Source organism: Camelus bactrianus, chromosome 3 (assembly GCF_048773025.1).
Source record: "Camelus bactrianus isolate YW-2024 breed Bactrian camel chromosome 3, ASM4877302v1, whole genome shotgun sequence".
NCBI classification, from domain to species: Eukaryota; Metazoa; Chordata; class Mammalia; order Artiodactyla; family Camelidae; genus Camelus; species Camelus bactrianus.
The window spans coordinates 2,222,034-2,244,133 of record NC_133541.1 but is presented as its reverse complement, the minus strand read 5'-3'; the positions used below and the strand labels follow the sequence as shown (position 1 = coordinate 2,244,133).

At 53.0% G+C, this 22,100-nt stretch overlaps 1 protein-coding gene across 4 annotated transcripts; it reads right to left on the bottom strand.

Moving 5' to 3' along the window:
• Positions 1 to 4,609: 4,609 nt before the first annotated feature.
• Positions 4,610 to 22,042, bottom strand: TRIP13 (thyroid hormone receptor interactor 13). Of its 4 annotated transcripts, none has more exons than XM_074355612.1 (14): positions 21,815 to 22,042; positions 20,887 to 21,052; positions 16,596 to 16,725; positions 15,842 to 15,897; positions 15,065 to 15,155; positions 13,910 to 13,982; positions 11,248 to 11,311; positions 10,390 to 10,476; positions 10,066 to 10,172; positions 8,935 to 9,088; positions 7,089 to 7,201; positions 5,827 to 5,896; positions 5,421 to 5,603; positions 4,610 to 4,956 (listed from the first exon to the last, which is right to left on the bottom strand). In XM_074355612.1, exons 1-13 carry the CDS (start codon positions 21,904 to 21,906, stop codon positions 5,445 to 5,447), a joined length of 1,362 nt encoding a protein of 453 aa, XP_074211713.1. In that variant the 5' UTR covers positions 21,907 to 22,042; the 3' UTR covers positions 4,610 to 4,956; positions 5,421 to 5,444. The 4 variants fall into 4 exon arrangements, with proteins under 4 accessions (XP_074211713.1, XP_074211714.1, XP_074211721.1 ...); XM_074355613.1 differs by having other exon boundaries at positions 4,610 to 4,917; XM_074355620.1 differs by having other exon boundaries at positions 5,421 to 5,540.
• Positions 22,043 to 22,100: the final 58 nt, after the last annotated feature.

Genomic DNA, 22,100 nt, shown 5'->3' with positions numbered 1-22,100 from the left:
CAGCCCGTCAGCAAGGATCGTCCAGACACGCGCCGGGGAAAGCTGCTGCCGTATATAGCATTTCAGAGACGGAGAGAAGGGTTCCAAGCACAAACGGTGACCCAGGGGCTCTGGTCACAAATCACACGTGAGATGTCCTGTCACAAAGGTGCTCGGGTGTGCACGGGAAGGTTCCCAGACGAGGGCAACGGAGCTGACGGGAAGAACTTTGCCAGTCACGACGGCTCGGACGACAGAGAGCAAGTCCCACCGAAAGTGTTGACTCAGGTGGTCAGTAATTTTCCTGTCACACCGACAACCCGAGCGCTGGAGAAGGAGGGTGTCCGGTCGCTAATGACAAGGCACAGGCGCAGAGAACGAGCGCTTCAGCCCTGAGTGGACAGTCAGGAGGCGGGAGGGGAAGGCCTCCTGGTGCGAGTCAGAGCGCGGGCAAGCGGGTCGTGGAGACAGACGGCTGCTCACATGGTGGAGACAGTCATGAAGGACGGCCCGGGCGACAGGAGAGAAGGTTCCGGTCGCAGAAGAAGCGTAGGCGACTGAAGCCGTTTTCTGGATGTAAGTGATACTTCAGTGAGAGGGAAGGAAGGTTTCCATGAATCAACAAGCAGATGCTGGAGAATAAGGGTTTCCTGTCACAAATGGCGAGTTAGGAGGCAGAGAAGGAGGCTTTGTCCTACAAGAGGCAAGTGAAGAGACAGGAGGAAAAATTCCAGCCGCGAGTGATGACACACTCGGGAAAGGATGGGGATTTCAGGCACGAGCGACAACAGGTGGCACAGAGAAGGCGCCCAGTCATAAAGGAGAGGTCGGACGAGAGCAAAGAACGGATTCCAGCCACAAACGCAGCTCAGGTGAGAGGGGAGACGTCGCTGTCATAAATGGTAGTTCAGGCGGCAGGAAGAAGATCTCTCGTCACATGTAACCAGTGTGACGCAGGAAAGAGCTTTCCATTTACAGCTGACTATTCAGGCGAAGGAGAACGCCTCGCGCCGTGAAGGGAGACCGGGTGCCGGCGGGCGCTTCCAGTTACAACCAGTGACGCAGGATAAACGGGGGTTCCCATCGTAAGTGACAACTCAGATGGGAGGAAGTGCAAGGTTTCTGGTCAAAAATTATAACTCAGGTGATAAGAAAAGAACATTCCAACTAAACAGACCAACTTATAGGACAGAGACGGTTTCCAGTCATAAATGGTAAGTGAAGTCACAGAGACGCAGCTTCCAGTCACAGTCACTCACATGACAGAGAAAGAAAGGCTTCGAGTCACAAACAACAGCTCAGGTGACGTGGAAAGAAGGCTCCTGTCATAGCGCAGCAGCTCAGGTGACAGCGAGAGACGGTTCCAGTCACCAGTGATGGCTTGGGTCACAGGGACTGAAGGTCTCAGGCATAAATGACTCAGCGACCCCAAGAGAAGGTAGCCAGCCTCATGCCCCGCGGCCCCGCCTGCACTCCTGGCTGCGCCGCCCTCTCCTGCAGTCGGAGACTGCGTCTCTCTGGGGCCGGGGCCGCGCTCACCGCAAACCCAGCCACACGTCTCCATCCAACCTCCGCCAGGCTCTTTGCTGCCACCAATGCAGATGTGCCACCAGCCGTGTCCTCGTGTCCTCCGGCGGAAGTTTCCCAACCATCTTCAGTGCCCCTCCCTGCCCTTCCCACTCCCCAGACCCGACACACACTGCAGGGGTCCTGCCACGCGTCTCCACCTGCTCTAACGCCACCTTGTCCCTCAGGGTGCTGCGTGTCCCACCAGGGCCCTCCAGGAGTTAGTGCCAACCTCCCCCAGACAGCCGGCCTCTCTGGGCTCACACCTCCTGGTCGAACCTGGGGCAGGCTTTCTGTGCTCACCAGACCCCGCCAGACTGCCAGGGCCGTGGTCACCTCCCACCGTTAGCCCCTCAGGTCCAACCCCGGCCCAAAGAGGAACCTTCCTCCCAGTGGCCCCAGGCGGGACCACACTCCTCTGTGCATCTTGACTGTCGGGTCAGGGACGTCCACGGTCCTCCCATGGAGCAGAGGGTAGGTTTGCCTCCCACTGGCAGGAGACTAGGTCTCCCCAGCCCAGTCTGCAGCCCTGACGGCCACCAGCATCCACCTGGACCCTGCCCGTGGCCCCACGGGATGTGGGGACACAAGGAACAAAGGCCGTGCTGTGCACGACGAAGACCTTCATCTTTTACCCGGGAGCCCCGTGTTCCCTGCAGTGTTTACAACGCGTGTGCTCATGACAGCGCTGAGTGCTTCCAGGGCCTCCCTCCCCCAGCACGGGCTCCGCTAACACGCCATCCTCGGGCGGACAGTCCAACCCGTGGGGCCCGCGCGGTGGTCTGATGGCTCCCGCTGCCCAGGCCCGCTTACCCCGCTTGGAGCACTCTCTGCACGGCGGGGGGCGGACACCGTCCCTGGCGGGGGGAGGGGCAGGCAGCGAGGCCAGGAGGAGGCCGGCCCGTGCAGTGGGGGTGTGCTGGCCAGAGATGGGTGAAAGGCTCGGGAAAGTCAACGGAGAGGCAACGGACGCGGAGCGGAAGCTGATACTAAGTCGCCCGGATGCCCCGCATGCAGAGAAGGACAAGCTGTGAGCGGTTAACAACTGACCTCCAAGGAGCGTGAGGGCCAGAGAGCCTCTGGACACTCAGAGGAGCGCCTCTCGGGCGGCAGAGAGAAGACACACACAGAGAATTCCTGGGTGGAGCAGCTCAGCTCGAGACAGCACAGTGTCGGCCAAGAGGCAGGTCAGGGCCCTGGGGCACCCTGGACCGTGACCCAGGAACAGGACGTCTGAGCAGGGCCCCGACATAACCCCCCTGACCTGTCTGAACCTCTGAGCCTGCGGAAGTACCCCCCCTCCCCCAAACAGGGATTAAGCAGCACAGCCCAGCTGGGGACCTGACGGTCCCCCCGGAGGAGGGAAGAGGTCACACCCCAGCTGAACTGCAGGAGGGAGCAGCCCCTGCCAGACTCTGGGGCGTCACCAAGGGGCTGTGAGCATTCAGAAACTTAAGGCATGTTCTCGGGACACAGGACCCCATCCCCACAAAGACCCGGGGGTGAAGAGGCCCAGAGACCCCAGCACGGCTGCATGGAGCTGGTGCGGATGGACGTGGGTGGCCAGGGGGAGGCGGTGTCCCCAGCCCAGGCGTCAAGGGGGTGAACACACCTGGCGGTTGCCAGGCACCTGCGCAAGGTGGGAGCCCTCCTAGTGGGGAGGGCCAGGGGAAAACCCCAGAACTGCCCCCAAGATGATTTTTCAAAACCCACACCCAGCCTGGCCCTGTGGCACCCGATGACCCTGGGATGACCGTGGACTCCCTCAGGGGTGGCTGAGCCGTGGCCCCACCAGCCCCGGTCCTGCCCTCTGTACCAGGCAGGGCCTTGTGGCTGCGGTGGTCCACGGGGGCTTCAGGACCCCCAGCTCACACCAGCTGATTTGGGGGACTCAGAAGAGCTGATGGACCAGAAGACCATCGTGAGTCTCACGGCCCCTCGGGCTTCCTGGGGACATGCTCTGGCCACCTCTCCAACGAGGAGTGGGCTGCCCACAACAGGAACCTGCCCCTTGTGGGCAGAGCAGCCCTTCTCCATCCTGGGCCTGGGTCAGTGGGAGCATCCTGTGGGGCCCAACAACCTACGTCTTGGGAGCTGGGCCACAGCCCAGAAAGTGCCAGGATGGCCTGTGCCTGGGCGAGAAGACCGGGCCTGCATCCTCTGCTTGGGGTCCCAGGTATGACCCCTTATGGTGCCCAGGCCGCCCCTCTCCAGCAGGGCCCTCCCCTGGAAGGCGGTGGGTGCAGAGAGCTGAGGCCTGGAGGCACGATGGGCTGAGAATATCCGTGTCCCCCTCCCCACAAACACACATGTGCACGATGTCCTGTGGGCAGACACACGTGGCCCGTGGGGCGCAGAGGGGACCACAGGGCCTGAACAGGGACACGGGGCAAGGCTGGCCGCCTTTGCTGATGACTCTTCCTGCCCCGGGGTCTTGGCTGAGCCCCAGACCCTCCCATCCGTCCCGCAGAGCAGTGCTGCCCTCTGGTGCCCACGGCAACGGCCAGGCTCTGGGAGATGGTCTGGTGGACCCTGGATCAGATCTGTCCCTGCCCGCAGACCCTGCCACACCTGCCCCTTGCTCATCTGTACTGGCTGGGCTCCGGGCCCCCTGCTCCCTCTCTCCCCAGGCTCCTCCTTCCAGCCGGATGCCTGGACACTGGGCACTGTAGCAGCAACCCTGCGAAACCAAGTTGCTCAGGATCCTCGCCCCGTCCAGCCCCAACCCTGGAGCACCGCCCCTCTCCTTGACCCCGGTGCCCACAGACCCCACTTTCAGCTTAATTCAGTCCAGGTCCTGAGGAAGCCACAGAGCCAGGCTCTGGACTCCAAGGCAGGAGTCGCTCCAGTCCTGGATCCGACTGGAGCCAAGGCCGGCTGTCGGCCCAGGCTTGGGACCTCGGGTCCTCCCTGCCTGTACCCAACCCTGGCCCCCCAGGGCTGCACAGTCACTTCCGGATGCACTACACCTCAAGGCTTAAAATGCTAAAGTCAGTAACTGTGTGAGCAATTTTTAAATAAAGCTCAAAGCACTTGGGAGAGATAAGAGAATCAAACTGAAAACTCTGGGGAAAAAATTTTAATACTTAAAAAGTTCTATAACAAACAGTAACACGTTCTTTTAAAAATGTGTACACAACACTAATACGGAATTTATTCTGCCATGAGATAAAAGCAAAACAACATTCTGCAGAGCACACCAGTTATCGACCAGTTTATTCTACACCCGTCGAGGTGCATCTTCATTTGAGCCGAGACCGCCGTCACTGAACAAACAAGTCGGGGTGTCCCCGTGATGCTCCCGCGCTGGCCGCCAGGGAGGCCGCCCCAGGCCAGCCGCAGCTCTCCCACAAACAGCACCGCGTCTGCTTCCTGCGGAGAACACTTGACCTAGAATTTGTTCCTCGATTTCTGTAACACAGGAACGGGCTTTTCTTATTCATCAGACAGCCCCCGAAACGTCTGCACTGAACACACACGCTCACGGGAGGAAGGGCCGCCGCCCCGTCTGGCGGGACGTGCACGGCTTCGACGCCGTGATCACGCTCTTATCTGGGACGACACAGTCTCCCCTCTGCTCGCGTAAACCTGACATCAGCCATCTTTCCTAAGCAAAACCTGTCAGCACTCTGGGTCCAATCACGGAGGCGGGATCCGGGACAGTCCTCCACAGAGAGCTCGGTGATCCTCTCTCGAAGCAGCAGAACGACAGGCTGCTCGTCTGCTGACGTGCACTTAGAACTATGAGAATACAGCACGCTCCGCGAGCGCCCCGGCCTGCGGGTCCCAGCCTGCGGGCCCCAGCCGTGGGCTCGGAGGCCCCCAGGGCGGCCGGGCCGGAGGGAAGCCATGCTGCTTCCTAGCTGTGAGCTCACCGAGAACGTGGGCGGGGACTCGGTTCACATGCAGGAGGAGAGCTTCTTTCTCTCCTCAAACTGCTTGTCCACTGCCAGAGACAGGGCCTGGAGGAAGCCCTCGACGGTGACGGTGGGGGCCTGGAAAGACAGGTGGCATCGCGGAGGTCCTGGCGCTCGGCGGGGCCCACCCAGCGCGAGCACCTGAGGAGGCAGGGAGGCCTGGACGTGAGCCCCCGATGTGCCGAAGGACGTGGGCAGGCACCCGGCCCCGCCTCCCGCGGCCTGAGGAGCCCATCACGTTAGAAACAATGAAATGAGGCAAAGCCCCAACGGTGGCAAGGGGGCCTCAGTGAGGCCACATCCCGCCGGACAGAAGAGGCGGTGGTGAAGCAGGGCCCAGAGCAGAGGGCGGCCGGGGGCTCACCTGAATGTACAGCGCGTGCGCCAGGAAAGGGAGTTTTCTCAGGACCCGACCGCTGAGGCCTTCGCTCTTCCTGTGAACGTAACCAGCTTGGGGACGTCAACACCACACGGACAGCCACACGTGTCGTGACTAGTCCCTGATGTCCCTCCCTGACAGCCCCTCACAGGGGGGCTGGTCTCCCGCAGGCCTCAGCCACTGCTCCAGGAGGGACAGGCTCCTCGCTGCCCTGACACCGTGCACAGCACAGGATGAGGTGGGTACCCAGCTGGCACTTGGGTTCCCCAAGAAACCAGGCTGGTTCAACGTCTCGAAGAATTTTTGCACAAGTCTCTGAACCGCTGTCCTCTGTCCCACCACAATAACTTTAAATCTCTTCAACAGACAGTACCTCTGAGGCCCCCCCTCCCGCCAGCATCACCACCTGAGGTCACCCGTACACACAACGCCCGCGGTCTTCCTGAATTCTCTCCAGTTTATCCAAATTCTAACTGTCTTTCGAGGCTCTGCTCCATTTCAGGCCTTCCCTTCCCCACCTGTGGATCACAAGGACACCTGAGAGCCTGAAAGTGCCACCAGCCTGGGCCTCGAGCTCATGCACCTGGGGTTCCTGGTGCTCACATGTCTCTCTGTGTCCAAGCAGCAGGACCAAACACTTTCCTCTTCCCCAAAGCACCAAGCTCCTGCCCTAACTGTTTAACTGTTTACTCTGCTTATCAAAGCAACAGCTTCCGTTTCTAATGAGCTTTTTTTTTAACTTGGTTTTTTTCTTCACGCTTTTTTTGGGGCAGGGGTAATTAGTCTTATTTACTTTGTTTTTATTTGTTTGTTGTTTGCTTGTTCATTTATTTACTTAATGGAGGTACTGGAGATGGAAGCCAGGACCTCGCGCGCGCTGAGCGTGCACCTCTACCGCTGAGCTACACCCGCCCCTACAAGATTCCATTTTCCTTTCTTGCCAATTTGTAAAAATTTAACAAACACTGCCTAATGCAGCATGAGGGCCTTACTCTGAACGCCCATCTTCTCAGACACAAGCTGGCACTTTTTCATTGTCCACCAGTACCTCTGGGAGGGTGCTGACCTCTGCCCTCCGGTCCAGGAGTGCAGGGTTGGAGGTCAGGCGCTTTCGATGCGTGTGTGACGCCCTGGGATCCAAGCCCTGTCATGTGACCCCTAACCACCCCTGCTGCCATGGGCAGTCACAGCTCCCCGATGCCAAGGCAAACGGCTCCTCCCAGTGACTGAGGGCGCCCCGCACACACCTCGAGATCTCGCTCAGGAGGAGGCTCAGCTTGGACACGTTGTTCTCGATGAACCCGATCATCTCCAGCTCACGGAGGGTCAGCAGCTGCTGGCGGGGGTATATGATCTGACACTGTGGGGACAGGGGCGTGTCAGCCACAGGGACAGCACTCAGCAGGCAAGTACACGTCTCGTCACGCCTCAGAAAAGCAAACAGAGCTGCTGGACCTGCAGGCTCTCACCTCCACCCCAGCGGCTGCTTCCAACAGAGATAAGAATGCGGAGAGCAAAACGCATCTCAGAAACACAGCATCTCAGCCTCTTCCGCGCGGCCCAAACCACAAGCCAGGCAAGGAGGAGCTCAGCAGCTGAGCACGGGCTGGTAACCAGCTCCAGTGACGTGTCACAACTCAGGACGGGCAGAGGGCCCTGGAGCCGGGACCTGGCCAGCCTCTCAAGGAGGGTCTCTGTTCACTGCTGTCCAGTTCAGATTCTTACTTGGGGGACCGAAAGCCTCCAGCTGACACGGACCCGGGTCTTCGAGTTCACCTCACAGACCACGTGTCTGCACGCTGGACGCCCTCCCGGGTGCCCATGCTGCCCACTACTGATGCATCCAGCACAGCTGTGGGCTCAGGAGCCAGGAGAGGAGGAGGAAGGAGCAGCCTTCTCTGCACCTGTTTAGGTTTGGTGACGGTTGCAAGGAAAACTAAGCAACAGGGTTTGTGCCAGGGGACTTCTGACCTCCCATTTGACTCAGTGACACTCCTCAGGCCTCTGCAGCCTCCCCGGACAGCCCTCACGGCCCCTCTCGTGACACAAGCCATCCGGCAGGCCCCGGCAGAACATGGGCCACAGTCACAGGCCGACAGTCTTCAGGACCGGCCAGCCTCCACCAAGACATCCTGCTGTCTAATTCCCTATAAACCGTCAGACTGAGAAACGACCCCACCCCACGCGCTCAGCTGCCAGGTGAAGCCTGCACGCATGGCTCCCGCTCAGCACACCCTCTAGGCGCAGCACAGTGCGCGGCGCGGAGGGGAGGCCTGGCGCCCCCAGCGGGCGCGGCGCTACAACATCTCCGCCGATCACGTCAGAGCTCCGCCAGCCCCACCCTTCTCTCCATGGCACAGGAAAGGACGCGGCGTGCACGCCAGGGCAGTGCACCCTGGGCTGAGACTAGCTCCTTCCCCCAACAGAGGCTGTCATCCTTGCAAGGATGTGGGAGCCCACAGACTGTGAAGTGACTGAGTCACTGCCACTGTGCCCTTGACGCTGCCAGAACATGGGGCCACAGAGACACCAACACTGAAGCCGACAACTGCCCTGTGAGCTGTGACCCCCCCAGTCCAGTGACCGCCCTGTGAGCTGTGACCCCCAGTCCAGTGACCTCCCTGTGAGCTGTGACCTCCCAGTCCCGTGACCGCCCTGTGAGCTGTGACCTCCCAGTCCCGTGACCGCCCTGTGAGCTGTCACCACCAGTCAGGACAACCCCGTGGACCAGGACCACCATCCTTCTCCTCCTTTCAGGGGAGGAAATGGAGGCCAGAGAGCAGGCTACTTGCAAAGGCCGTGAGGACCAGGAGTGCCCGCACCCCCCACTCGTCATCCACAGACTGGCAGCTCAAACAATCATGAGGATCATTTTGTCTCAAAAGAGCAAAACTGAGTCAGCGGCCACGATTTCAGCTATCAGCTCAACCTGTGAGGTACAACAGCAGCAATGTCCAGCCTAACAAGACAGCTGATGCCACACTGGAGCACTTCATTCCGTATTAGAGCCAGGTATTTTAAACTACGTTGGTGAATTAAGAAAATTTGGGGAATCTAATCGATTAGGAGAGAGGAAAAAAGAAATCAAGGCACCTTCATCAGCTCTTCCACGCAGGAGAGGTAGATTTTGAAGATGGCTGCTGCAGAGGGCGGCCCAATGTACTGCCTGATGTCTGCCCTGTCCACGAAGGCCACGTCGATCCTCTCCGTGATGTTGGAGGTGGTCAGGATCACCACGTTGGAGTGCCTGCAGGCAGAGTGAGGGCCAGTCACCCCTGCCCCGGATGCCACCACACCTGACCTGACAGAGGGTGTCAGGACAGAGGGCCGCCCGGGTCCCAGGCGTTCAGCCAGCGCCCCTCAGCCGGCCACACTCCCACACCCTGAGTTCCTGCCTGACCCCTGGTCCTGCCAGGTCTTCCTGGCTGCAGCACAGCAGACCCTCCGGGCCTTGCTCTGGTTGCTGCCCTGCCGCCTGGAAAGCTCTCCCAGACCCCAGACCCCTGCTCGACAGCTCCCCACCTCCTTCACCCACAGTGAAGCCCTCACCTCTGTCAGCATCCCTGACTGCCTCGTCTCCTGAACCCCCTGCACCCACACCCCGCCCGGGCATGGCCACACGACAGCCCATCATGCAGCTCCCATCACCCCAACACGCTGTGAATAGCAACTACTTATGCCGTCCGCCTGCTGCTCTCCAGTCTCTAGCGCCCAGACTCCACGAGAGAGCCACTACTGTCCGGCCGGCTCACTCAGAGCTGGCAGAGGGTGTGCTGGAGCGCGGCACAGAACAGATGGGGGTTCTCGCTTGTCCATCACCTCCCCAGGAGTCAGGTTGGTGGGAGCCACCTCTAGAGCAGATCAGCTATGGGCACCTGACCACAGGCCCTGGACCTGCAGGACTGGGCTGCAGAGACACGAAATCTGGCCCCACCAAGGACGAGCAGAGGGACGGGTTGTGTTGGTACTAACGCTGGACACTTCGTTCTATACTTCTCGGCAGGTGTGCGTTTTCCCCACACCCAAGTTTCATTTTACACTTTAAATACTTTAATAAAGTAAAATGCACTTGATTTCTAAAAAGTGCATTTAGCACATGCTGCCTCAAACATGGAACCAACAGAGCCAACACCCAACTCCAGATGTGTTCTTGGCTAGGAAAGCTGGGTGTGCGGGCAAGAGGAGCCTGGGCGTCTCCCACAAGCCGTCGGATCAGGGTGCTACCTTTTAATCTGATCGATCTGGGTCAAGACAGCGTTGACCACGCGGATGGCATCTGAAGGCTCGGTGCCCGCCCTGCAGGCATTTCGGGCGGCCGTGAGGCTCTCCACCTGTGGGGAGGGGCAATGGGGCACAGTCAGCTGAGCCTGAGGACGAACACATGTGTGGGTGTGCACGTGCCCACCTGTGCTGGGAGCCTGGTGTGAGGGGGCCGAGGGCAAGGACTGCAGGACACGGAGCCTGAAGAGGCTGCAGCCCATAGGGCTGGTGGTGTCACCCCGTCTTGAGCTCCCTCCAGCCACAGGTTTAGAGTCCAAACACACCTACCTCGTCAATCAGCACAAACACCAGAGCATCTTTATCATCAATCAAGTCCTGAATCTTCTGGAACATCCTAGTCACCAGCTTGCCACTCTGGAAGCAAAACACTCTTTTGTTGTCAACGTGCACTCACCAAGCTGCCCGGAGCACACGTGTGCTCTCTGCCCTCACCTGGCTTCACTGACCCCAGGTGGCCCCACAAGCCCACAGTCTCCTGAAGGCCCCTCAGAAAACTCCCGGAGCCAGAGAAGCCAGGTCTGTAGAGAACCCAGACGGCCTCCCCTGGCGTTGGGCTGCAAGGTTTGGACGACTTGCGCCTCAGCTCACCTGGGTGTCTTTCCATCTTCCCTTCCCAGCTTTCCGCATGACCAGGACGGCATGGTCACACATGCCAACGTGCAAACTGGCCAGGTGCACCCCTCCCGGGCCCTCCCTGTCCCCACTCACCATCCACCTGGGGACCTCCTGACATGGGCGCGGGGCAGGGCCCTTCAGAGGTAAGGGTGTGACATCACCTGGTCCGAGCCCTTTGGTTTACGGATGGCAAATGAGGCTCAGGGCCCCGAGGGCATGCTCAGCTGAGGGGTGCAGATCCCTTTCTCCTCAGATAGCACTGAGTGCCTATCCCAGTCAAAGGTCTGGATGGGACTGGCAGAGGGTCCTCTCGGGGCTCAGACTATTTCCAAGTTACTGCGTAGCTCTGGAACTTTCCTCTGACCACAAAGTCAGCCCCTTGTTCACTTTCCTGTTTCTACTTATTTCCCTCCTAAAGCTCTGGGAGGACAAAGTTTGCCTCATCTACGGGATGACCTTTCAACTACGCGGTTGATGATGCAGAGAATTAGAACTGATATTAATACTTACTTCTGAAAACCACTTAGAAAAGAGGCTGTGGCTGTTTATTTCAATTAACTGGCCGTACCGGTACCTAAGACAGCAGAAGAGAGTCAGGGAAACTGTGACAAGTCAGCCCCACAGCATCCTGGGCGGCAGCTGCCTCTGCCTCTTCAACGTGACATCTCTCAAATGTCCAGCAGGGTGAGAATGACACTTGGTTAAAGGGATCATGCGACTGAGGTCCCTAGCAACCAGCACACTAGAATAATCACGGAAAACCAACAAGATGCATCGACATCGATAGTTCTAGTTGGAGCAAATTAAATTCCTCAAACTGAACAGCATTTTCATTTGAATTAAAGCAGGAATAAAATCCCTCTAATTTTTAATGCACCTGTAATTTACATTTCTATGTTTAAAAAGCATCATGGGTACCAATACAGCAAACGAAGCAAAAGCACCAGAAGTGTTTTGGTCAGAGCTGAACATTTCCCCTTCCTTCCACAAGACCCTCAGGAATGCGACGATTTGTTTTCTAGCACGAGATCACTTCCTGCAAGCCTAGAGCTCTGGAGGGCTCAGAGGGCCAGGAGCTGGCCTGCACACACACTGACTGCAGCCAGCACTCACCACCAGGCACCCACGGGGCGGCGAGAGGCCTGGACGCACTGAGCTCTTCCTAAAATCAAGCAGGAGACAGAGGCAGGGGAGAGCCGACTCCCAAGTCCTCTTCTCTTTCACGTCAAAAGCCCACAGGAAACACGTAACTGCTTCCAGAAAGCATCACTGGTTTTGCAATTGAAAAAGACCATTTACTAACTCTATTTACAAGAGGAGGCGGGGGGGGGGGGGGGGGCGGGGGCTAGACCACCTAACAAATGCAGACTGTGCTGAATGTTAGACAAAATTAAGTATTAAACATTTGGATCATTAACTAAAGTGGGCAACAAGACTTGCTAAGGTTTCTTTTTGCCACAAAATACACATTTCCACTTTCTTGTACTGGAAAAAGTCTTATTTCCCGTAATATAACATCTTCACTCTCTGGTGTTTTAGGAAACTGGCCCTAGAGATCTTTAAACACAGATGCATTTCAATATGTCAAGACAAAGGCCAAGTTACCGTGCATGAAGGATTGAAATAAAGCAGTTTCCCTACTTACAAGCCATTTTTGGAAAAAAAAAAAAAAAAGGTATTTAAAAGTGTATCTCATAGGATTTTCTCTTCTAAACTCATATGGATTAACAGGTAGCAGATTTACCCTCTGCCTTAACAAACTCAGAGTGGGCAGAACAAACGAAACAGTGCCTGAGGTAGGTGGACAACAGGCGTTGGAGGACCGGGACCCCAAGAGAAGAGAAATGAGGGCACAACTGCCCTGACTTTCTGCCTAGAGCACCTTCCAACCGTGACCCTGGAGGGTACCCAGGAAGAGCACAGCCGTCATGCTGAGCGAGGGGTCAGAGGTCAGAGTTCAGGAGCCTGAGGTGTCTGGAGGCCACAAAGCAGAGTTCCAGGTAGGGAGACACACAGGAATAAATCTCCGGAAACCATCCTGGGGCCCCGAATCTTTACTGGACACTCAGGTGTGTGAATCGGGAAACCCTGGCATTCACAGGTCGGGAGCGTTCGAGGCCCCGATGGCCACGGTGGAGGGAACTGAGACCCCACCTGTGAAGTGAGACTAGACTACACCAAGACCCCTCTGACAAAGCTTAAGAACAAACCTCGAAAGGATCACACTGAAGCATCAGTAACCAAAGTGCAAAAGCAGAACAAAACTCAGCAGCCGTTAAATAAAGAGAATCCAGATGCTTCAAGTCACAATGTTTAGTCAAAATCTACCTGACACGTCAGGAAGCAGAAACACCTGAGCCAAAACCAGAAAAAAAAGACTCAGGCGTGATGGTGATGGAAGGAGCAGACAGGAGCATAAAACAGCTATCACACACTTCCTCAAGCATTTTAACAAGAACATAATGAGATGAGAAATCTAAGTGTAAAAGGAACCAAATGGAACCTCCAGAGAAGAAAAGTACACTGTCAGAGATGAAAATTACACTGAACAGAATTAAAAGCAGGCCAGGTACTGCAGAAAGCTATACAAAATGAAACCCAGAACCTTTCAAAACCCTGAAAACACAAGAGAGCACATCAGTGGCCTGTGGGACACCGTCAGGCCGTCTAACATGGGAGTAAGTGGCCCCCAGACAAGGCGGCAGAAAGCAGGGGGTTAGCCAAACAGTTTTTAAATGTGATGAGACCGTGAAGCCCACAGCTGACGGGACTTAAGGAGAAGCGGACGCAGCACTGAAGGCTCGGATGCCCTTCCACAGCGGCACACCAGCAGACCGGGGGTCTGCGTGGACACCGAGCACCCTGAGCTGACGTCCCTGGAACATCCCTCGACAAGGGCGGAGACACGGTACTCTAAGCGAACATGGGACAGCCACCAGGAGAGGCCATGCAGTCATAAAGCAGGTCTCAAACACGTTTAGAAAGGCTGACATAGTAACTCGAGACTATGCTGAGTACAGAGGAATTCGCTAATTTTTTTGAAAGAGGGGGACTCACTACTCATGCAAAAAGGTTAAAAAGTAAAAACAGCTTCTGTGGAAAACTGAAATACTCAGTGGAAGAGCAAGCAATCCCATTTCGGCCATCTCCTCCCTCCAATTACTGAAGTTACCTGCTTGAGAGTCTAATGGTCAACTTCTGGGCTAAAGCTTTACACAGGGACGTTTTTCCAGTTCCTGGAGGACCTGTAAGAAGATGTGAGCAAATGTGGTTTTAAGTCAGTGCTCTCCCAGGCTTCCCACAGAGTAACAGTTGCATCACCAATAGAATACGAAACAGGCAGATGAGGAAACACCAGCAGTGTGCTCCTGTCCGCAGGCCCTCTGGCTTCCTGGTCTGAATCTTCACTTATGCCCCATGTCCTCTACGAAACCCAATGATTATGAAAATCCACCTTTCAATGGTCAAGCGCTCTTCTCAATGACCACCAGGATGTCTGCTACTTCTGAAGCCCATGGGCCACCATCTTTCACTACAGCTGCTTACACATGGGCCAAAGCCCACACTAAACAGGGAGGGCAGGAGGGCCAGCGCCCCACTAAACAGCTTCTTGCCCCACGTGTGTGTCACTCAGAACAGGTCTTGCAGGACCCGGGTGACCCGTGTGGAAAATGCACCCAAGAGGGAATGCTGACTTTCTGCAAGTGTTTTTCATAATTCAAGAGAAAATATGCAACCAATTCTAAATGGAAAATAATTCATCACCCTAATTAAAACATGTTGATTGTCTACTCTGACCCTGGTATTAAGACAACTTGCCAGCATATATGCTATTTAAAAGACACTAACTACTCTCTTAAAATTGTATACAAGCCTACAATCTTTGGGTTGTCTCTCAATTCCTTTCTCTCTGGGGACTTAAAGAAAAAACAAAAAGGTACTGTTCCCCAAGAACCAGACAGGGTTCTATAAAGCGTGGCCTTTGCGGCTTACTACCTATCTAGTGAAGCTCTAAGGATGTCACAGAGAAATATGAGGTGACTGCTATCTTCAGGAGTCTATGACCAGCTGGGGAAACAGGCAGTTACTTGAAAGTTTAATAATAGTATAAAAAGTCACAAGGCATAATCAGGTGGCAGCCAAATGAAGGGTCAAGGAACCAAAGCCCAGAGAGCGTGAGCCCAGTCGGCTTCACAGGGGAGAATGTTCTAGGGCAATTCTGAGTCCACCGTAAGAGGAGCTACAGCTCCTCACAGAAGGACAAAGGTCCAAGCAAAAGTCTGATTTTGTGCAGCTTCTCTCGCCACGTGAAACCTGGACGCTTTACCGTGAAGCAGCACCACCCGGTTCCAGGTGATGAGGTTGCTGTCGACATTCTTGTCTGAAAACAGTAATGTTGTCATCACATAATCGAGGAGCTGAGTGAAGAAAGGAAAAATTCAGATAAAGGTATGAGGAAAGCCAAGGCTCCCACTACACGTGCCCTAAGTGAGCAGAGGGGACGGAGGTCCTCCAAGACTGCCAGCACCAGACACCGGCCGGACCCCGGTACTATTGTAAGGTCACTTTTATTTAAAATCCTAACCAACAAAACAACTGAGGGACACACCAAGTAAAAGCAAGCTCCTTCCTCTGGGACGACACGGCAGTGGACGAGCACATGGCTCGTTCACTAAAGAACAGCAGCCGGGCTCTGCAGTCAGCTGTGGCGGCCCCAAGTGGCCTGGGGTGGAGCAGGGCGGTGGGGACAGACTTCTAGTGTCCCCCTAGTGTGCAGAAGGACCCTTCCCCTTGGAGGGGGTTCAGACATGGTGGAACTTGCTCAGACCTGCCCACCTGCTCTGTCCACCCCTTGGCACTGTGGGTTCCTAAGAGTGTGACCCAGCGCAAGGGGTCTTCACACTCTGAACCCTCCCCCTTCTCCCTCGGGAACTCCCCAGAGACCAGCTCCACTCGGAAGCAATCCCAGAGGACAGACATCAGGACACGGGCTGCTAGTAAGCAGCATTCCCAGAAGTCCATCTGAGTCAAGTGTGCCAGAGAGCAGCACAATAATGATTCTACTTCAAATAATGGGGCCTTTTGGGAAAAAAGCGCAACTCACATGAGATTTGACTTCCACATCATACACCAGGCTGTCCCAAAGCCCATGGAATTCAGCTGAGAGAAAAAAACAAAAACCTAACTTTAGGAAAGCAAGCCTTGCCCCTACTGGTCAGGGCTGCCCTGAGCCGCTGATGCTCCCCACTGCTCCACGTGTGGTAGTCTAAGATGCTGGTCACAGGGATTTCAAATTTTTTAAATTGTTCTTAAAATTAAAGATGCAAAATAAATGATAGTCACATGTGACTCAGTAGAGGAGTGACCTTTCCATCGTATTATTATGCACAGCTGTCCTTGTGGACCTGCACCTGGACACAAGCACACACCCTAGACCCACCAGCCTCCCCACAAGCTAACACTTGGGCAAGACAGAGTGGCAGGTCTAGTCTACATGTTAGGATGCCAAGCATAAAACTTGATGACTGAATTAATCCCAGGATTCTGTCTGCTAGAACCCATTGGCAAAGTTCATGGAGAAGCATCGAGAAGGAGGAAGGAGTGGGCCCGCAGGACTGACCAACTGGGCAGGAAAGAAGGGCACCACTGTAATTCTCAATGAGTGACCCACCCAAATGGTCTTATATTGGAAATCTCTCTTCTTTTGCGATATACTTTCCAGTTCATAACAGATAAAATGCCCTAAAATCCTATAAAACAGACAGACAAAATCTTCTTGGCAAGTCCAAGGTGTGTGCCATCTTCTGACCCCCCCCCCATATTTGGCATGCTCCACCTACTGTTAATGTCACAGGTACCTGCAGGCAGAACCCAATGATTTGCTGCAATTATATTTTCTGTCTCTTCCTCCAAATTTTCACTGCTGGGGCCATCTTCATTTAGCTGGAAGATGTGAAGTGCAATAGTGCATGCGCTCAAATCAATGGGCTGTGATGAGAATGAGAAGAAAAAACCAAATAAATCTACATAAATTGAAGATAACTCACTTTTAAATTCTAGCTATAAAAATTAGGAGCTATCCAATAAATTCAAAAAAACCAAAAAGAAAGGAACTCAAGCATAATACAAAAGAAAACCATCAAATCACAAAAGGAAAAACAAAAAGAAGAAAGGAACAAAGAATTAATATAAAATCTACTGGAAAACAAGGTTTAAAATGACAATAAATACATACTTATTAATAGTTACTTTAAATGTCAATGGACTAAATGCTCCAATCAAAAGACATGGAGTGGCAGACTGGATAATAAAACAAGAACCTAAAATATATTCGGTAATAAAACAAGAACCTACAAGAGACCCACTTAAGGGATACACAGTGAGGGGATGGAAAAAAAGATACTTCATGGAAATGGAAATGACAAGAAAGCATGGGTAGCAATACTCATATTAGACAAAACAGACTTTAAAACAAAGTCCATAAGGAACAACAAAGAAGAACACAACATAACAATAAAAGGATCAATACAAGAAGACATTACACTTGGTAACATATGCACCCAGTAAAGGATTACCTAATACATAAAATACTAACAGACGTAAAGGGAGAAATTGATGGGCATTCAATAATAGTAGATTTTAACACCCCACTGACATCAATGGACACATTTTCTAGACAGAACATCAATACGGCAACAGAAATCCTAAAAGACACAAGAGAACAGTTGGGCTTAATTGAGATCTCTAGGACACTACAACCAAAAGAAACAGAATACACATTCCTTTCAAGTGCACATGGGAACAAACTTTAGGATAGGCCACATACTAGGACACAAAATAAGCCTCAGCAAATTTAAGAGGATAGAAATTATTTCGAGTATCTTTTCTGACCACAATGGCACGAAACTAGAAATCAACCGCAGAAAGAAAAATGAGGAAAAAATGATCACATGGAGACTAGACAACATGCTACTAAAAAATCAATAAGTCAACAATAAAATCAAAGAGGAAGTAAAAAATATCAAGACAAACAACAATGAAAACACAATCATACAAAATCTGTGGGATGCAACAAAAGCAGTCTTAAGAGGGAAGTTCATAGTGATGTCTCCCTCAAAAAACAAGAAAAACCTCAAACCACCTAATCTACCACCTAAAAGAACTAGACAAAGAACAGACAAAACCTAAAGTCAGCAGAAGGATGAAAATAACAAAGAACAGAGGGGAAATAAATACAATAGATTAAAAAAAATAGAAAAATCTATAAAACAAAGGGCTGGTTTTTCACAAGGATAAACAAAATCAACAAACCTCCAGCCAGGATTATCAAGAAGAGAGAGGACCCAAATAAAGAAATAAATGAAAAAGGAGAAATAACAACTGATACCACAGAAATACAAAAGACCCTAAGAAAATACTATGAATAGTTTCATGCCAAAAAAAATGGACAACCTAGAGGAAAGGGACATGTTTCTAGAAACATACAGCCTGCCAAAACTGAATCAAAAAGAAACAGATCATTTGAACAGACCAATTACTAGAAGTGGAAAAGGATCTATTTAAAAAATAAACAAACAAACAACCTCTCTGAAAAGGAAAGTCCAGACCAGATGGCTTCCCTGGGGAATTCTACCAAACATACAAAAAGTAACTTATACCCATCCTTCTCAAACTCTTCCAAAAGACTGAAGAGGAGGGAAGACTCCTGAAGTCATTCTGTGAAGCCATCACCATCCTGATACCAAAAGTAGACAAAGACACTACAAAAAAACTTAACAGGCCAATATTTCTGATGAATATAGATGCAAAAATCCTCAACAAAATATTACCAAACTGAATCCAACAACACATAAAGAGGATCACACACCATGATCAAGTTGGATTCATTCCAGGTCACAAAAATGGTTCAACATGTGCAAATCAAAGTGATACACCACGTCAACAAGGACAAGATGAAAGCCACATGACCATCTCAAAAGATGCAGAAAAAGCATTTGATAAAATTGAACATCCATTTATGATAAAAACTCTCACCAAAGCGGGTATAGAAGGAACATATCTCAACATGGTAAAAGCCATTTATGACAAACCCATAGCCAATATAATACTCAATGGTGAAAAGCTGAAAGCCTGCCCACTAAATTCTAGAGCAAGACAAGGATGCCCACCCTCCCCACTTCTATTCAACATAGCATTGGAAGTCCTAGCCACAGCAACCAGATGAGAAAGAAACAAAAGGTATCCAGATTGGAAGGAAAGAGGTAAAATTGCCATTATATGAAAGTGACTTGATACTCTATGTAGAAAATCCTAAAGATTCCACAGAAAAATTATTAGAATAAATGAATTCAATAAGGTAGCAGGACACAAGATTAATATACAGAACTTCTTTGCTCTAACAGTGAACTATCAGAAGAGAAAGTAAAAGACAAAAAAACCCTGTTTAAAACTGCATCCAAAAAAATACCTAGGAATAAACCTAACCAAGGAGGTGAAAAACCTATATGCTGAGAACAATAAAACACTGATAAAGGAAACAGAAGACGATTCAGAGAACTGGAAAGTATCCCTACTCTTGGGTTGGAAAAATACTGTTAAAATGGCCATAAACCCAAAGCAACCTACAGATTTAACATGATTCCTATCAAAGTACCCATGACGTTTTTCACAGAACTAGAATAAGTAATCCTAAAGTTTGTAAGGAACCAACAAAAGACCCAAAATTGCCAAAGCAATCCTGAGGAAAAAGAACAAAGCTGGAGGCATAACCCTCCCAGACTTCAAATACTACGTAGCTACAGTAATCAAAACAGCCTAATATTGGCACAAAAACAGATACACAGGTCAATGGAACAGAATAGAGAGCCCAGAAATAAACCCACATAACTATGCTTAGGGTGACATTCCTGGAAACCTGTCCTGGTATAATGTTATCGATCATAATTCTAGTCATTATCTTAAAGTGTTGTGTGTCATAAAAACAACCTAATTTCTTTTCCATTGCATTCTAATCAGATCTTTAACCAGTCATTTTTAACTCTTTTGTCGTTTACAGAGTTATTATTTTACTCTAATAGTGATACTTCTACAAGTATGTCTCATCTTCAGAGACATTCATAGAAAGGACTCTGAGTCCCAAAAGGGGAGGAAAGAATAAACATTTTAAAATAAGCTAATCTTAAATTTGAAATAAAGTAAGTCTTTTCATCCAATCTAACAACTTTTTTAATACTATATAATCTTTATTTTCGACCATTAATATCTAATTTTTTATCTTTAAGTTTTTTTTAATTGAACTATAATTGACTTACAATAATGTATTAGCTTCAAAATGATTCAGTTATATGATGTTTTATAGTTCTCAGTGTACAGTTCTCTCACATTCCTGGTTAGGTTTAGTGGCCAACACCCACGACCTCCAGTTAGGCTGTGCGAACCTGCCCTTCTGCAAGAGCGTAGGAAGGCTCTCCTGCTCCCTTCAGGCTGGCCAAAATTGAGTACTGTGGCATCGGATTTCAGGGTGAAAAACTCTGACAATGCCACAAACATCAGTCCTAACAGAAGAATGGGGAGGCCCACCTCATCAGCAAATTTTAGCGCCAAAACAATTCTTCCAAAATGATTTGTTGTAAGGCAGGAATTGTACAGGTGTAAGTGATGCGTCCTCCTGAGGCAGCCATTCTGGGTCACACTCAGCCTCTCACACAAGACTCGTCTTAACTCCCCCCCACCTGACACAGTCTCGGTAAGGCGGTGGGTGACACAGTCTATACGCTGGACTAGACGAAGAGCCCCCAGAACTCTGAAGGTCCTGACACACGCTGAGCACCCCACAAACAGCTGTTGACTGAGAGAAGAGAGAAGGCACAGAGGCCTCATTAGCATGGCCCACTGCTTCATCGTGGTGCACTCCCAGTCTCAGTTTCTGGTCTGTCTCCTTCTGCACCAAGAGCATCCTGACAGCAGGGCCACGTCTTCTCCAGCACCTGGCTCCTGACTGACAGCCAGGACCTGTCTGAGGCCAAACCAACAGATGAGCCAACCAGTTTCTGACAACACACTACCAAACAGCAAGCACATGACCACGGTGCCGACTTTGTGACCAGCTAGGGGCTGGCTGTTTCCTGGCACTGAGAATCAGTAAGTTACCTGCGAGTCTTTAACCTTCAGCTCTGTGTCAACAATAGACACAGACTGCACATTTCTGGTCAGAAAAGGCTCATCAAACTCAGTCCACGTGTAATCACCAAACACGATGTTATGTCTGTTGAGTAGCTTTCTGACACTCAGCTTTATATCTTCTTTTTTTGCAGTGCTAGGAAAACAAACGAAACACATAAATCAGGTTTAAAGTAAAGCACATTTTAGTAGTAAGTGTCTAAAACTCCAGAGCACAGGTGAGAAAGTGCAGCAGTTAAGGGTGTGGGCCGAGTGGGCCAGCCTGGGGCCGGAACCCGGTCGGCCCCCGCGGGCAGCCGCACGGCTGACCGGGAGCTACCTCGAGTCTCTGTCCTCAGCCTCCAGCAGAAGGCAGCAGGCGACAGCTGGAGCTGGTGCTCGCTGGGTGCCGCTGAGGGGTGGTCAACCCGCCTGGCCTGCTGGGGACAGCGCCCCGCACACGGGGGGGCGCTCTGAGCAGCAGGAAGCGCGCTCGCTGTGACCGAGGAGGGAACGAACCCGCACCGCGGCCGTCAGGCGTCTGCATCTGGCCAACTCCCCGCCAGCGGAGCCCGCTTTCAGCCTGGCGCCTCCGGCCGCCGCTGCCCTCCGGTCAACCCCGGCCCTCCTGCTCCCGCTCAAGGCCAGCCGCTACCCTGCAGCCCTTGGACTGCGTCGGGGGCCAGTCCCACGCCCCACCGCCGGCAGCCGAGGGGGCTCAGGGCGGGGGGCCACGGACGGTCCCCGCACTTAGAGCTCCCGGGAGAGACCGTCCAAGCGCCCGGCTTTCCTGGGCCGGGTGGGTCGGGTCCTGTCAGGTCAGGCGGGGCTCGGGGAGCGGACTAGGCCCGGGGCAGGTCCGGCCAGGTCGGGGTCGGGCTCAGGGTGGGGACCAGGCCCGGGCCGGGGCCGCGCTCACCTCCCGCTCCGCTGGTGCACCTCCACATGGACAGTCGGTGCGTCGGCCACGCAGGACAGCGCCTGCTTCAGGTCGCCCACGGCCTCGTCCATGGCGCCGCCGCCGCCGCCGCCGGGAGCCCCAGGGGCCCGGCCGGAGCGTGGCCGCCGCCGCCTCTCACCCCACACCGCTGCCACCGCTGCCGCCACCGCCGCCTCAGCCCGCCCGCCGCGCCCGCCGCGCCCGCCGCGCCCGCCGCGCCCGCCGCGCCCGAGCTTCGAACCTGCCGCGCTCGGCAAGCCGCCCC

What these genes read in the sequence shown, in the direction of transcription:
- TRIP13 (XM_074355612.1), bottom strand. Translation starts at nt 21,906, where the DNA reads ATGGACGAGGCCGTGGGCGACCTGAAGCAGGCGCTGTCCTGCGTGGCC. An exon ending in TGAAGGTTAAAGACTCGCAG is followed by an intron (nt 16,726 to 20,886) that starts GTAACTTACTGA and finishes TTCTCATCACAG; the next exon opens with CCCATTGATTTGAGCGCATG. An exon ending in CGCACGCGCTGTACATTCAG is followed by an intron (nt 5,604 to 5,826) that starts GTGAGCCCCCGG and finishes CTGCCTCCTCAG; the next exon opens with GTGCTCGCGCTGGGTGGGCC.